A 14,918-nucleotide genomic window follows, 5' to 3' on the forward strand; every position below is an offset into this window, starting at 1 on the left:
AACCTTTGAGAACGATTTACTGACTTAGTAACTTTTTACTTAGGTTGAGGACCTTTCGGACCAACTACTTGCAAACTTATCTCGTATCAACTTAACTACTTTTCACTGTGAGTTATAGCATCCCTTTTTACTTTAACTATTTTGGGACTAAGAATGCATGCGTGTTTTACGTTTTACATACTAGGCACGAGTACTTAAAATTTATATATGTGTGGGTTATACAATGGCATAAACTTTTCCCTTAGCTCGGTAACGTTTAGTCATTGGTCTTTGAATCGGTGAACGCGAATCTTAGATATGGATCCATAGGGTTTGACATCCCCACTCGGGCTAGTCGCGCTAGCATTTAACGGGTGTTTAATACTTCGTAAACATATGCACTCGCCAAGTGCACTATTAGGGGGTGATATTTACGTTAAGTTAGTTACCAAGTGCCCACGGTTGAACATATACTTTATCTTACTGATTTGAAATACTGATTTAAATTGCTGATTGAAGCACTGAAAATCTCGTGGCCTACATTACCTTACTGATTTCAGACAAACTATAGCTCACCAACATTCGTGTTGACATTTTAAGCATGTATTTCTCAGGTGCTTAGACATTGTTGCTTCCGCTGTTAGACTTGCTGCCTTGGTGTTACAAACTTGCTGTGTTAGACTTCCGCTGCATTACTTAGAGATGTCCCAATCATGGAACTTCGATTTTTGCATTCGCAACTTACTTTATTTTCAAATAATGGTTTTGTAACGACCTTTGGGTCACATACTTATGTTAATGCTTCAATTCATAGGAAGCACGTGATCTTTTGTAAAACGTTATCTTTTCATGAATGCAAAATTGGTTTTCAAATAGCATATAGTATTTGACCTTTTAATGATCCTGTTGTTGATGATCCGTACACGTTAATTTTGTACGGGGCGTCACAATTACGGTCCCAAGACTAATGGTAATGTCTCATTGGATGACGAAATCGAAAACTTCACCGCTAATGATAACACAAGTTTTGGGAATTTATATCAAGAAGAAGATGTAATAAATGACAGTGTTGATTTAATTTCTACATAGAATAAGAATAGGGAATCACCATCTCCCCCAATCCCTTAAAAGGTCACTCAACCAAGCTACAATCTATCAGATATCCCTATTCAGCCCACAAGCCCAATTAATTTTACTAAGCTCATAAAAGAGCTCAGCCCTTTCCTTAAATTTTACACTCCACTAAACATTACCCAAACTGAGTCCATCCAATCCTCAAACCCATCAACCACCCTCATTAGATAATGGGCCCATTACAGTTGACTACTTGGGCTTATCCAATCTGTGTTTCAACTTATCTTTACCCGATCCAAAACCTGCTAAGAAAATATCGAAGACACCTATCTCTTCTTTCTCAACCGATTCACAACATTCTTTCTTCATCTTCCAAGCTAACAACTCTAAATCCTTCCCTAAATCTAACAAGATACCTAAAGCCACTATCAATCCCCCAAATATTCCCAGTAAAACAAAGAATGGAAATGCTCATATCTCTAAAAAAAATTAAAAACAACTAATGAAGCTAGTATTTCAAAGCTCTCGAATGGAAACTCTCGGGCTAATCTAAGAAGATGGAATGCTTCATCGAAATTTTTAAACATCAAAGCTAATAGAGAATAACTCTTGCTTTGATTGAATTATAATGCCACGATATATATACAGAGTGCTAATCGGCTATACATGTAAACAGAATAAGCCTCATCCCACAATACAAGGGATATATATTAATCTATTTAATACATAACAATCTACAGAATATATTCTAAACTTAGGTGATATGGTTGTTAGGATCTTGTGGACTTATACTCATTGACTTATATTCCCCCTCAGTCGAAGCTTTCGAGTCACGAACGCAAAGATTGTTTCTGAATTCTTCAAATAACACGCGTGGTAGCCCTTTAGTGAAAATATCAGCAATTTGATAGCGTGTAGGAACGTGTAAAATGCGTACAAGACCTCGTGCCACCTTTTCTCGAACAAAATGTATATCCAACTCAATACGTTTCGTTCTTTAGTGCTGAACCGGGTTGCCGGATAAATAGATAGCACTAACATTGTCACAAAAGACTATAGTAGCCTTAGAAATCGGACGCTTAAGTTCAAGTAATAAATTCCTTAACCAACAGGTTTCGGCAACAACTTGAGCAACTCCCCTGTATTCAACCTCAGCACTGGAGCATGAAACAGTGGCCTGGCATTTGGAGGACCAAGAAATTAAGTTATCACCTAAGTAAACACAATACCCAGAAGTGGAACGTCGAGAATTCGATGCACCTTTGGAAATATGTAAGCCAAGAGATAAAGTACCCTTAATGTAGCAAATGATGCGTTTCAAGGCAAGCATATGCGCATCATGAGGCGAGTGCATGTGAAGACAAACTTGTTGCACAGCGTAAGAGATATCCGGTCGCGTAAAGGTAAGATATTGTAATGCACCTGCCAAGCTACGATAATATGTAGGATTAGAGTAAAGTGGGCCAAGAGTGCTACCTTGTTTACTATGAGTATCAACTGGTGTACTAACGGGATTGCAATACACCATGTCTGCACGATGAATGATGTCTCGTGCATAAGCATGATGATCAAGAAATAAGCCCGTTGAGTCACGTGTGACGGAGATGCCGAGAAAGGAACTTAGTGGACCCAAATCTTTCATAGCAAACTCCTTAGCCAATAATCCCATAAAAAAATGTCGCAAAGTAGATGTGGAAGTGGTTAAAATAATATCATCCACGTAAAGTAACAAATAAGCAATGTCATTACCTTTGCAATATACAAATAGTGAGTGGTCACATTTGCTATGAACAAAACCGATGGTGGAGACGAAATCAGCAAATCGTTGATACCAAGCACGTGGAGCTTGTTTGAGCCCGTAGAGAGATTTCTTCAAAAGACATACATGATCCGGACGTTGATTATCACGAAAACCAATAGGTTGATATATATAAACTGTTTCATGTAAATCACCTTGCAAAAAGGCATTTTTAACATCGAGTTGGTGAATTGGCCATGAGTTCGAAACCGCTATACTGGGTATCGTGCGGATAGTAGCAGGTTTAACCACTGGGCTAAAAGTTTCATGACAATCAACCCCTACTTGTTGAGAGAGACCATCACCAACTAATCTAGCTTTGTACCGTTCAAAAATGCCATTTGACTTTGTTTTATGTCAAAAAATCCACATAGAGCGGATGACATGCATGTTTGGTTGACGAGGTACTAAAATCCATGTGTTATTATCAACAAGTGCTTTGTATTCTTCGGTCATAGCACGGTGCCAATTAGGGTCGGCCAAGGCTTGTTTTGGATTAGAGGGTAAGGGAGATAGATTAGACGTGGAACCAGAAAGATTGAAGGGGATGCGAGGTTTGAAAATACCATGCATACCTCGTGTTTTCATTGTACGAGTTGGCTGAGATGCTTGGATAATAGAGGGACTAGAATGATTTTGCTGATTTGGTTGGACAGTAGGTGAGCTAACAATATTAGGTGGAGATAAAGGTGAGGAGTCATTTTGTGAATTGGTAGTATTATGCGAGTTGGTTGTGGAAGGCCCATTTAGTGTGGGCTGCGAATGTGTGGTAGGCGTAGTTGGGCCAGAGGAGGAGATGGACTCAGTGTAGGATGGTGGTGTAAGATTATTCATATAGAAGAGAGGATTGATAGAATCTGTGAAGCACTTATAGTCAGTAGAGGTATTGGATTTGGTTGCCGAAAAGGGGAAAGAGGTTTCTTCGAATAATACATGATGAGAAACAATGATCTTTTTAGTGGATAGATCATAACACTTATAACCACGATGGTTAGTAGGGAATCCGAGAAATACGCATGGTGTCGAGCGAGGTTGGAGTTTATGTATTTTCGTGGAAGGAATAAGGGGATATCAAAGACACCCAAATACTCGGAGGTGATTATATGTGGGTGTACGTCTATATAATAGTTGTGTAGGAGATAAATTTTGAAATAATTTTTTGGGTAGAATGTTTAGTAAATAAGTTGCATGTTCAAGAGCATGAGGCCAGAATTGAGGAGGTACGGAAGATTGAGCTAGGATGGTGCGAATAATATTATTTATAGCTCGTATTTTGCGTTCAGCTTTACCATTTTGAGATGAGGTGTAAGGACACGAGAAACGGAACACCATGCCATTGTTGGCACAAAAATTATGAAATTTGGTGTTATTATATTCGGTTCCGTTATCACATTGAAAGAATTTTATATTGATATTAAATTGAGTTTGGACGAATTTATGAAAATTAAGAAATATATCATAAACTTGCGATTTGTGAGATAGTGGAAATGTCCAAAGAAAGTTAGTTTTATCATCAAGAAGAAACATATAATAACGATGACCTCCATTACTTACAATAAGGGACGTCCATAAATCACTATGTAGAATATCAAAAGGAGAATGAGTAATATTAGATGACGCATAAAATGGTAAACGTACATGTTTCCCAAAAACACAAGCTTGACAAACCGTACTTTTATTACTAGATTTACAAGGAATGTAATTTTTATTGCTAAGAGAACGAAAAATATTAACGCCCGGATGACCAAGACGTTGATGCCATAAATCTGAGGAAGAAACTGAAAGAGCTGAATGGTTGGAGATAGCTTGCAGCAATGAAGGATGAAATGGGTAGAGATCACCGGTGCTATTACACCGCATTATTGAGGTCCCCGTCAGAAATTCCTTCATAGTAAAACCAAAAGGGTCAAATTCAAGTGAAATATTATTATCAATAGAAAGATGGCGAACAGAGATTAAATTTTTAATTAAATGAGAGGAATAAAGAATATTGTTTAGTTGTAATTGACGAGCAGAGAAAGAGGGAAGGAGAGTGTGACCGTAACCTTGTATTGGCAACCCGTTACCATTACCTACAATAATACGTTTGGAGCAGTATGTTGGACGTGGCTCCCGTGTCTAAATACCAATTCTCATCAGGCGAATTTAAGCTCATTGTATGCATTGCTGCTTCGATATCAGTGGGCTGTGAGGAGACTGACGAGGCATAGTTGGAGTTGGGCCTTGGGCCTAATAGTCCAGGCTAAATATTTGCTGAAGGTGGACGAGCCCATGGGGCAGTTGGGAAGGGGCACGGTGGTATGGCCCAATTGTTATTGTTCCAGGCCTAAGGGCCATATGACCATTGTTGGGGTGGGCAATGTGATCCACCAGAATAAGAACCACCAGAAGAAGAGGAGGAGCCTGAGTAATTGCGGCCTCTGCCTCGGTTACTTAAAAAATTTCTGCCACGATTGTTATTGCCACGATAGGAGCCCCTGCCTCGATTGGTGAACGAACGATTGGACGAAGTATTAGCTGGTGGTTGATTTGAAATAACATTAGATGAAACTAGAGCAGTAGCGGCTGTGGAAGCCTCGTGAGTAGAAATCTTTTGTTTGTGGGATTATTCAAGAATGAGCATGGATCGAGCCTCATAAAAAGATGGGAGTTTTTCCCGATGAGTTATGATGGACCGAAGACTTGCATAGCTATCGTTGAGGCCGGTGACAAGTTGTAAAACCAACCTATCCTCTTCGATAGCAGGCCCTACGTTTCCCAATTGATCGGCGAGTATTTTTAATTCTTGACAGTAAGAGGATGCATCAGGAAAGTTGTCAATACGAGTATTGGCAAATTGATGTTGCAAATGGACTGCACGAGAATTTTTGTTGTCGTGAAAAATTCCTTTTAGCCGATCCCACGCTTGTTGTGCAGTTGCATCAGGCTTGAAAATTGTGCGAAGTAGATCATGGGAAATAGTCCCATATATCCACTGAAGAACTATTGCATCAAGGCGTTCCCAAGAGGCAGTCTGTGTTTGTGTCGTAGTCTGTGTTGTTGTAGAAGAAGACGAATCAGTGGTGTTTGGAACAATATGATCGAGTACTTCATAGGCCCTGCAATGAATCTGAAACAGACCCGACCAAAAAGAGTATTGACTCTTTTCCATCTCGAGAGTAATAGGAATAAAGTTCTTGATGTTATTGACAGTGATTGCTGGGTGAATTTTATGTGTATCATACATGATGGTGATCGTGAGATAAGAAGCAGAGGGAGAAACAAGTGAGGGAAAAAGAAAAAATATATCGATTGGTTTTAGAGACCTATAGCTGCTGATACCATAATATAGAATAACTCTTGCTTTGATTGAATTACAATGCCACAATATATACAGAGTGCTAATCGGCTATACATGTAAACAGAATAAGCCTTATCCCACAATACAAGGGATATATATTAATCTATTTAATACATAACAATATACCGAATATATTCTAAACTTAGGTGATATGGTTGTTAAGATCTTGTGGACTTATACTCGTTGACTTATAAAAGCTAAGGCTAGAGACCCAAGCAAAAGGCGTATTGTTAGGAAAAACAAGTCAGGTTCCACAAAAAGTAACTCAAAAGGTTCACGATCCTTCTCTGATCACTCCCTAAATTGCGATGGAATTGGTGGAATTCTTGGCCTCTCAAGAAAAGGTATTCCTCAATAAAGGCAACCTATTCATGTCTCGCTTAATTGATTGTTCTAATGAAGATAATTTCATTAAATATTAGAGGTTTACGACAAAACGATCTTAATAAATTAAAATGGTTCAAAAAATTATATTTTCGAGAAAAACCTAATGTTATTGTGCTGCAAGTAACTAAAACCAATAAATTCCCAGAAAAATGGGTTGAGAAAATTTGGGGTAACCCCTCTTTCATGTATTCTGTTAAAAATGCAAAAGGGAAATCGGGCAGGATACTTACGGTTTGGGATCCCTTTTATTTTAACGCTAATTGTGTTGTCGAACGTGACTCCTTTATTGTGATAAAAGGAAAATCGAAAGATGTAGGTAACGAGGTAATTTTAGTGAATGTCTATGGTCCGCAAAATGACAATGCAAAAAAGAAAATGCGGGATGATCTAAATGGGATAATGGATTATGATGATGCAATTTGGGTAGTATTAGGAGACTTTAATGAGCTCAAATATACACCCGAAAGAAAAAATACCATTTTTCATGAAAATAGAGCTACCCTTTTCAATAACTTCATCAAAGATAACTCTCTATTTAAAATCCCTGTTGGTGGAAGAGTCTATACCCGTATCAGTGATAATGGAAGAAAATTCAGCAAGTTAGATAGATTCTTAGTCTTGAAAAAATTCTTGCACATTTGGACAAATATAAAAGGTATGGTACTTGACAAAAAAACATACCGATCATTGTCCTATAATGCTTAGTGAAGGTGATATTGACTTTGGTCCAAAGTCGGTCAAAATTTTCTATGAGTGGCTAAAACATAAGGATGCATATGATATCATCAAAATAAGCTGAGACTTGTGATTTAAATGAGGATCAAACAAATAAATGGATGGGAGATCGTTCTACTTTAATCCAAAAAGAAAAGACCCAAAACGATATGTTGAAACAAAAAGCTAGACTCAAGTGGTCTTTGGCGGGTGATGAAAATAGCAAGTTTTTCCACTCGTGCGTTTGAAGAAGACAATTTAAAAATGGTATTCACGGGATAAATGCCTCGAAAGTATGGTCTACAAATCCCACCACAATTAAAACTGAAGCATTTAGATACTTCCAGGCACTGTTTGAAAACAAGCTACCGACCCCTTGCAATTTAATAGTTGGTTTGGGCTGAAGCTAGATCAGGCCATGGTATCAAATCTGGAAACCCGATTCAGTGAAAAAGAAGTTTTGGAAGCGATAAACGGTTGTGGAAAAAATTAAGCTCCTGGTCCTGACGGGTTCAATATTTTTTCTACACGAAATTTTGGGAAATAATCAAAGCTGACTTGATGAAAGCGATTAATTGGTTTCGGAAATTAGGTAAAATCTCAAATGGTTGCAACACATCCTTCATCACACTCGTCACAAAGGTAAACGATCCTATTAATTTTTCAAATTATCGATCCATTAGTCATATCGGTAGCTTTGACAAAATACTTTCCAAAATTCTTGCAAATATAATTAGGAAAGTTGTCCCATGGCTAATAGGCATCGAACAAAGTGCTTTCATTGCCAATAGAAATATTTTGGACGGGGTTTTAATTACCCTTGATACGGTTGATGACCTTAAAGTAAAAACAAAACAAAAAAGCTTTATGTTTAAAGTAGATTTCGAAAAAGCCATTGATTGTATCGATTAGGATTTCCTCTCAATTATAATGGGGTTCATGGGGTTTGGAAATAAATGGATTAAATGGATCCGTGATTGTCAAACTTCGACATCTATTTCTATTCTCATAATGAGTCACCCACCGACCAATTTTTCCTAAAAAGAGGTGTTAGACAAGGCAATCCACTCTCCTCGTTTTTATTCATCCTTGCGAGTGAAGTCTTAAATCACCTTTAAAAATTGGCTGTGAACAAAAAACTAATAAAAGGGGTGGAGGTGGGAGAAGATAAAATTATCATTTCCCATTTTCAATATGCGGATGATACAATTCTTTTTGGAAGATGGAACAAATGTGAAGTCAGAAACACTTTATAAATACTCAAGTGCTTTGAAGATATTTTGGGTCTTGATATTAATATAAACAAAAGTTTCCTGTATGGCATTGCAACTACCAAAAATGAACTCAATAATCTTGCAACTTGGTTCGGGTGTCAAGAAGGGTCCTTTCCTTTTAAATATCCCGGTCTCCCTATTGGCACAAATATTAAAACTCGGGATAGTTAGCTACCCATTTTTGAGAAATTTAAAAATCATTTGGCGGATTGGAAGGCATATGTCGGAAGACTAACTCTCATCAAATCTATTTTAGGTAGCCTTCCTCTATTTCATTTCTCACTCTTCAGAGCCCCCGAGGGAGTCATCAAAGACCTCGAAGGTATGCGCCGAAACTTTTTTAGGGAGGGACAAATGATGTTAAAAAATGGCTTTGGTAAATTGGAATCAAATCCTCTTACCTTATGAATTGGGAGGGTTAAATATAGATTCTTTAAACCTAAAAAACTTGTCTTTGTTGATGAAATTGTGGTGAAAATTTCTCACTAATAAAAATGCATTATGGGTTTAAATCATTGAAAGTATTTATGGTCACCATGGAGGGTTAGGTTGTATTACCACACTACTCGAAAATTCCTTACAAAAATTTACGGGTAGAACGTGGTTCAATATCATTAAGGTGGAATAAACCCTAACTAAGTTAGGATTTGATATTTCTAATGCTTTTGTTCGAGTTCTAGGTTTAGGTTTGGAAACTAGCTTTTTGCATGAAAAATGGTGTGGTGATGGGCTACTTAAAGACAAATATCCAAGACTTTTCCGGTTAGAATCTAACAAAAATGCTCTTGTTGCTGATAGAATCAATTGGGCCAAAAATGGGCCTACTCCTAAATGGGCTTGGACATCGACACCTAAGTGGAGAGCCTCCACCGAACTTACTCATATTATGCACAAAATAAATACAGTGCATTTTTTTGGGTAAAAACATAATGTGTGATCCTGGAAGTTTGACATTGATGGAACTTTCACTACACAATCTCTCATGAATGTCTTAAACGATGTAATCTCGGCCAATCGTCATCTTCCTGAACCAACTTTAATCAATCGTCGGTTACCTTAAAAAATGGGAATTTTCGATTGGAGAGCCAAACAAAACAAACTCCCCGTTAGATTTGAGCTTGATAAACGAGGAATCGATCTCCACTCAACGAGATGCCCTATATGCGATGGGAATTGAAACAACTCAACACATACTAATCTCGTGTAAATTCGCAAATGATATATGGACTCGAATTCGTAAATGGTGGAAAATTGATAATCTTAACATCACAAATCTCCTAGACTTATCAAAGTGTTTAAACGATAACTTCAAAACTAAAACAGGATCATTATTATGGCAAGCCGTAGTATGGGTCACAGGTTATTTTCTATGGAAAAATCGTAACGAGAAAGTCTTTGGAACAAACAACTCTAGTTGTTCAGAATTGGTCTCCGACATTCAAGCCAAAAGTTTCGATTGGTTAAATTGTCTGAGTAAGAATGCGAATCTAAACTGGACATATTGGTTAACATGTCCTCTAAAATTTGATTTCAATTCTCCATCAAAGAAAGGTATCGGCTAAGTTATTTGCAGGTTTTTTCTTGCCTATATGACGCTTCTGATGTGGGCTAATTTAGATGTAGATAAGTTACTTTGTCGTTGGTTGTAACAGCACTGCAGCTTGATCCACGTTTCAGCTTGGTTTCACAAGGTCCGTCTATATCGTGAAGTTAGTAGTGAGTCTTGAACCTTTTCATGTGTTTCCATGCCATTTAGAGTTTACTCTCCTTTTGTGTATTTTCGAGCGCCATGTATTGTAATTATAATTCTGCTCTAGTCATAGTTTAGCTTATTGATCAAGTGTCTGTTGAATGTGTAATGGGCTTTAGGCCTATTCCTTATTTGTAATTTGTATCTTGTATCCTTATTTGTGGCAATAAAATTTTGGCTTTTAAAAAAAGAAAAGAAAAGAAACTAACTCAGAGAGTAAATCCAAACAAAACTTGTATGATACACCTAGAGATGAAACTAACATATGGATACCAAAAGAGCATCCTGGAAACTCACGAGCCACAATAAAAAAAAAAAAAAAGAACTACAACACCTTGAAACTTTACCTTAATCATAGGAAGTGTCCAGAAGGACGAGTATCATATAGGCGGCGACATGCCCGATGACTAGGACGTGCAACCGGTGTCGGTGCACATGGCCCAAGTTTGTGTAGGGCCCAAAATATTAATAGGTCTACGATACTTGATTAATTGATTGGGACTTTACTTGTTATGGTTATAAAATAAAAGAATGAAACATTTATTTCTCTATTGTACTCTAGCCCAGCTTGGTGCTGCATTTCTTTAACAAAATAATAGGGGTTTTTTTTTTTGGCAAAAAAGAAATATGTTAATTAAACCTTAATCGGAACGATGAAGAGCAAACATATACATTGTAATTGTAAGAGGCTTGAGAGCCCAAAAGAAACACTAAACCCGACATTAACTAGGATGAGAAGCCCACTTGCTGGTGGGCCGACATTGACTAAGCAAACACTTAAAGTGAAGCCAATCCACGTAATTGGATTCAGGAGCCCAAAGTGCAGAAAATAACAGGAGCCCATAAAAAATAACGACTGAAGCCCAAAAAACAGCCCAAAAATGCGACATAACATCTGGAAATTAACTTCAGGAGCCCAAATGCAGAAACTCATCTAGAGAGCACCTAACTTGAAGACAACACCTAACTTGAAGACGATCGTCAAATGCATCGAAACAAATTCCCCAATTGACTTGAAGGCACCATAACCCTAAGAACGTAACAAAATCCTGAGAGGATGAACATCTTCAATTGAATACACGAAGAACGCCCAATCCAATCGAGGTCGATGCACAAGTGTTCTTTGAATGTTGTGCATGAACATCTTCAATAACATAGTGTTCTTCAATTGAATACATGAACACCTTGAATAACATCGAAACACTGCAACATGTGTTCTTTGAATGTTGTGTAGCTGCAGAGCTTTGGAGAAGAATCAGATTATGGCTCGACATACCACTTCCGATGTTCGCAGATTGGTCTGAAGTCATGTCTTGGTACGATGGGTGGCACGCAAACGCAGCTTCAAATATTAAAGTGTACGTGGTCTTTGCATCTCTACTATGGCACATTTGGAGGCTCAGAAATAGTGTGGTGTTCCCCGGCGAGACATTGAAGAAATCTTTTTTGTTTGATTCTATTTGTAATTTTTCATTTTTATGGTTATCTAGTAGAGGCAAAGTTGATGTAAATTGGAACGAGTGGCTTATAAAGCCGGTGTAACCGTATGTTCTTAAGCTTTTCTAGCTGCTTGCTAGAGAGTTTATTTTAATAAATTTTTGGCAGTTCAAAAAAAAAAAAAAAAAAAAAAGATGCACAAGTGACAGAAATTAAAAACATTGGAAAATAATAGGTTATACAATTAATTTCGAGAATTATCATATATATTTATTGCTATTAATTATTGTCTTAAAATTACGAATGATGATATACGAGCATAAAACATATGTTTGAAAAGGATTTAACTTTATTAAATTCAAAACATTATATATTATACATGTACCACTTATTATTAACAAATGTGTGTTAACCGCACTTAGCCACAAGCAGTGTTGTAAAAAACCCGATTACTCGCCGATTAATCCCCGATTAATCTTTTTTAGGAGCAATCCGTTCCGATTTCTAAAAATCCGTTTAATTAAACGGTCAATGTCAATTGATGGATTAAAATCGAATTTGGTAATCTAAGTGAGTCAGAGTAAAAAATGGTTAACATTTTAACATGAATTTAAACGAGAATTTTATAGTTCTGAAGCAAAAGGAACAATTTTAAACATTTATGTTAAAAATTATCTTTATACTTATGGTTTTTTTCTATAGTTACACATATAATTTTTAAAATTTAATATTTAAATGTATACAGTACAATCCGATTAATCTCCGATTAATCCCCGAATTACCGATTAATCCTTCCAAAGTTCCGACCGATTAATCCCCGAATAGCGAATTTTGCAACCTTGGCCACAAGTATAAGCTTCTACGTACATAAATTTAATAATCATCGAACGCATTCGTAGTTTTATACATATGCAAATTTTTACTCGACAGAAGGCCCACTTATTACTTATCGCACATGGCCCACAAAATTGACGGGACGAACCTGCAGAGCATGACAATAGAAAATCAAGAACAAATCAACACTAACAAGAAAGGGGAATGCATCAAGAAGATCCATAAAAATTACTTTTTCAGGATCTTGCAATAGTCTAAGACAGTGGCGGATCCAGGAAAAAAATTTACCGGGGGCGAATTTTTTTTAAAACGTGAGGATTTTTTTTTGACAAAATATAGAGGTTTTTGGGCAAAATATAGAGTTTTTTGAGCAAAATTTAGAGGTTTTTGAGCAAAATACGAAGGTTTTGGGGCAAAATATGGGGGTTTTGGGGCAAAATATGAAGGATTTGGGGCAAAAAAAAAAATTTCACCGGGGGCGAAATCGAAAAACCGAAAAAATTTGCACTAAAATTTCGAAATCCCCCGCCCCCCCCCCCCCCCCCCCTATTACACTAAATCCGCCTCTGGTCTAAGAAACAAAGTCAGATAAAATTTAAATACGAGACATTAAAGTTGTCGGAAACATTTTTCTTGATAAATAACTACGAGTAAAACACATAAAATAGTCATGTGAGATGCACATGTGTCAAGCATAAACATTTACGGAGTATCATCAAGAAAGTAGCCATCTCCTTTAAAACCAAAGTCCAAAACAACCCAAGCCTCACCATATTGCATACATAGATTAGAGTTACTTTAAATTTATACACTTATATACAACCACACTAATTCATTTGTACGTTTGTGTTTGTAAAATGACCCACTAATTTTGGATGAAATTAATCCAGTTCTTGCTTTTCATTTTTGAATAAATTGTACTCCGTATGAGTTTTATCATAACGAAAAACTCACACCTCCCATTTAATTTACAAGTGTAATGCCTTAAGCAAGACCTCAACTCATGACCTCAAGATCAGAGAAACTCCTCGATACTGCTAGGTTAAGCCTCTGTATTTGTTTTTAACGTGCAATGCAATAAGAATTATAACGACACACCAGTATATTGATAAAAATAGTTGAGTTCGTGATCATCTCGGGATTTATGTAAATGATCTAGAATTGAATAAGTGTACTCTATCAGTAGGACGTTTGAAAGGACCCGTTCATATACATTATAAACGATTCACAATAGTTGATTACATCGCGAGGTATTTGACCTCAATATGATACATTTTACAAACATTGCATTCGTTTTTAAAAGACAAACTTTCTTTACAACAAAAGTTGACGGCATGCACACCATTTCATAATACATCCAACTATATTTTCGCTTAATAATAATCTTGATCAACTCAATGACTCGAATGCAACGTCTTTCAAAATATGCCATGAATGACTCCAAGTAATATCCTTAAAATGAGTTAATGCACAGCGGAAGATTTCTTTAATACCTGAGAATAAACATGCTTTAAAGTGTCAACCAAAAGGTTGGTGAGTTCATAGGTTTATCATAACAATCATTTCAATATATTAATAGACCACAAGATTTCCGTTTATAAATATATGTACACTCGCAAGTGTATAAAAGTATTCTATAAGTTGTAGGCACCCGGTAACAAGCCTTAACGTTCATGTTTTACCCTCTGAAGTACACCAGATCAGGTGTGTTTAAAATAACCTCGAAGTACTAAAGCATCCCATAGTCAGGATGGGGTTTGTCAGGCCCAATAGATCTATCTTTAAGATTCGCGCCTACCGTACATAGACAAGTAGTTTAATGTTACCAAGCTAAGGGTATATTTCTGGTTTAGACCCACGTAGAATTAGTTTTAGTACTTGTGCCTATTTCGTAAAACATTTATAAAACAGCGCATGTATTCTCAGCCCAAAAATATATATAAAAAGGGAGTAATGAAACTCACAATACTGTATTTCGTAGTAAAAATACATATAACGTCATTTAACAAGTGTAATGTTGGCCTCAGATTCACGAACGTATCAATATTGAGATTCAATATTGCAGGAAAGTACGTAGACGCAACGGAGATGATAAACACTAGATTGACCTCACGAGCATACCCATGAACTATATCCATCACCTCCATAGCTATAACCCATAATTTCCTTAGCTTCGACTCATTCAAAAAAAACTATTTTGAAATCACTCGGACAGCACTCCGTCGTAATATTTGATGTATACTAATAATATCTTGAAATAATACAGAGCAAATATATATATTTATATATATAAATCGATTGAGAGAGTTTCGAGAAATATATTTTCAAGTT

At 36.7% G+C, this 14,918-nt stretch overlaps 2 protein-coding genes and 1 long non-coding RNA gene across 3 annotated transcripts; 2 read left to right on the forward strand and 1 right to left on the reverse strand.

The window, feature by feature from the left end:
• Window positions 1–5,456: 5,456 nt before the first annotated feature.
• On the reverse strand, window positions 5,457–6,077 carry LOC139860482 (uncharacterized). Its single transcript, XM_071849234.1, has one exon. It carries the CDS (start codon window positions 6,075–6,077, stop codon window positions 5,457–5,459), a length of 621 nt encoding a protein of 206 aa, XP_071705335.1.
• A 381-nt stretch (window positions 6,078–6,458) lies between these two features.
• Window positions 6,459–10,310, forward strand: LOC139858741 (uncharacterized). Its single transcript, XR_011763057.1, has 3 exons — window positions 6,459–6,535; window positions 7,289–7,934; window positions 8,823–10,310. It is a non-coding gene; the product is annotated as an uncharacterized lncRNA (long non-coding RNA).
• A 1,182-nt stretch (window positions 10,311–11,492) lies between these two features.
• Window positions 11,493–11,858, forward strand: LOC139860483 (uncharacterized). Its single transcript, XM_071849235.1, has one exon. The coding sequence runs from the start codon at window positions 11,493–11,495 to the stop codon at window positions 11,856–11,858; it is 366 nt and encodes a 121-aa protein (XP_071705336.1).
• Window positions 11,859–14,918: the final 3,060 nt, after the last annotated feature.

Source organism: Rutidosis leptorrhynchoides, chromosome 7 (genome assembly GCF_046630445.1).
Source record: "Rutidosis leptorrhynchoides isolate AG116_Rl617_1_P2 chromosome 7, CSIRO_AGI_Rlap_v1, whole genome shotgun sequence".
NCBI lineage: Eukaryota > Viridiplantae > Streptophyta > Magnoliopsida > Asterales > Asteraceae > Rutidosis > Rutidosis leptorrhynchoides.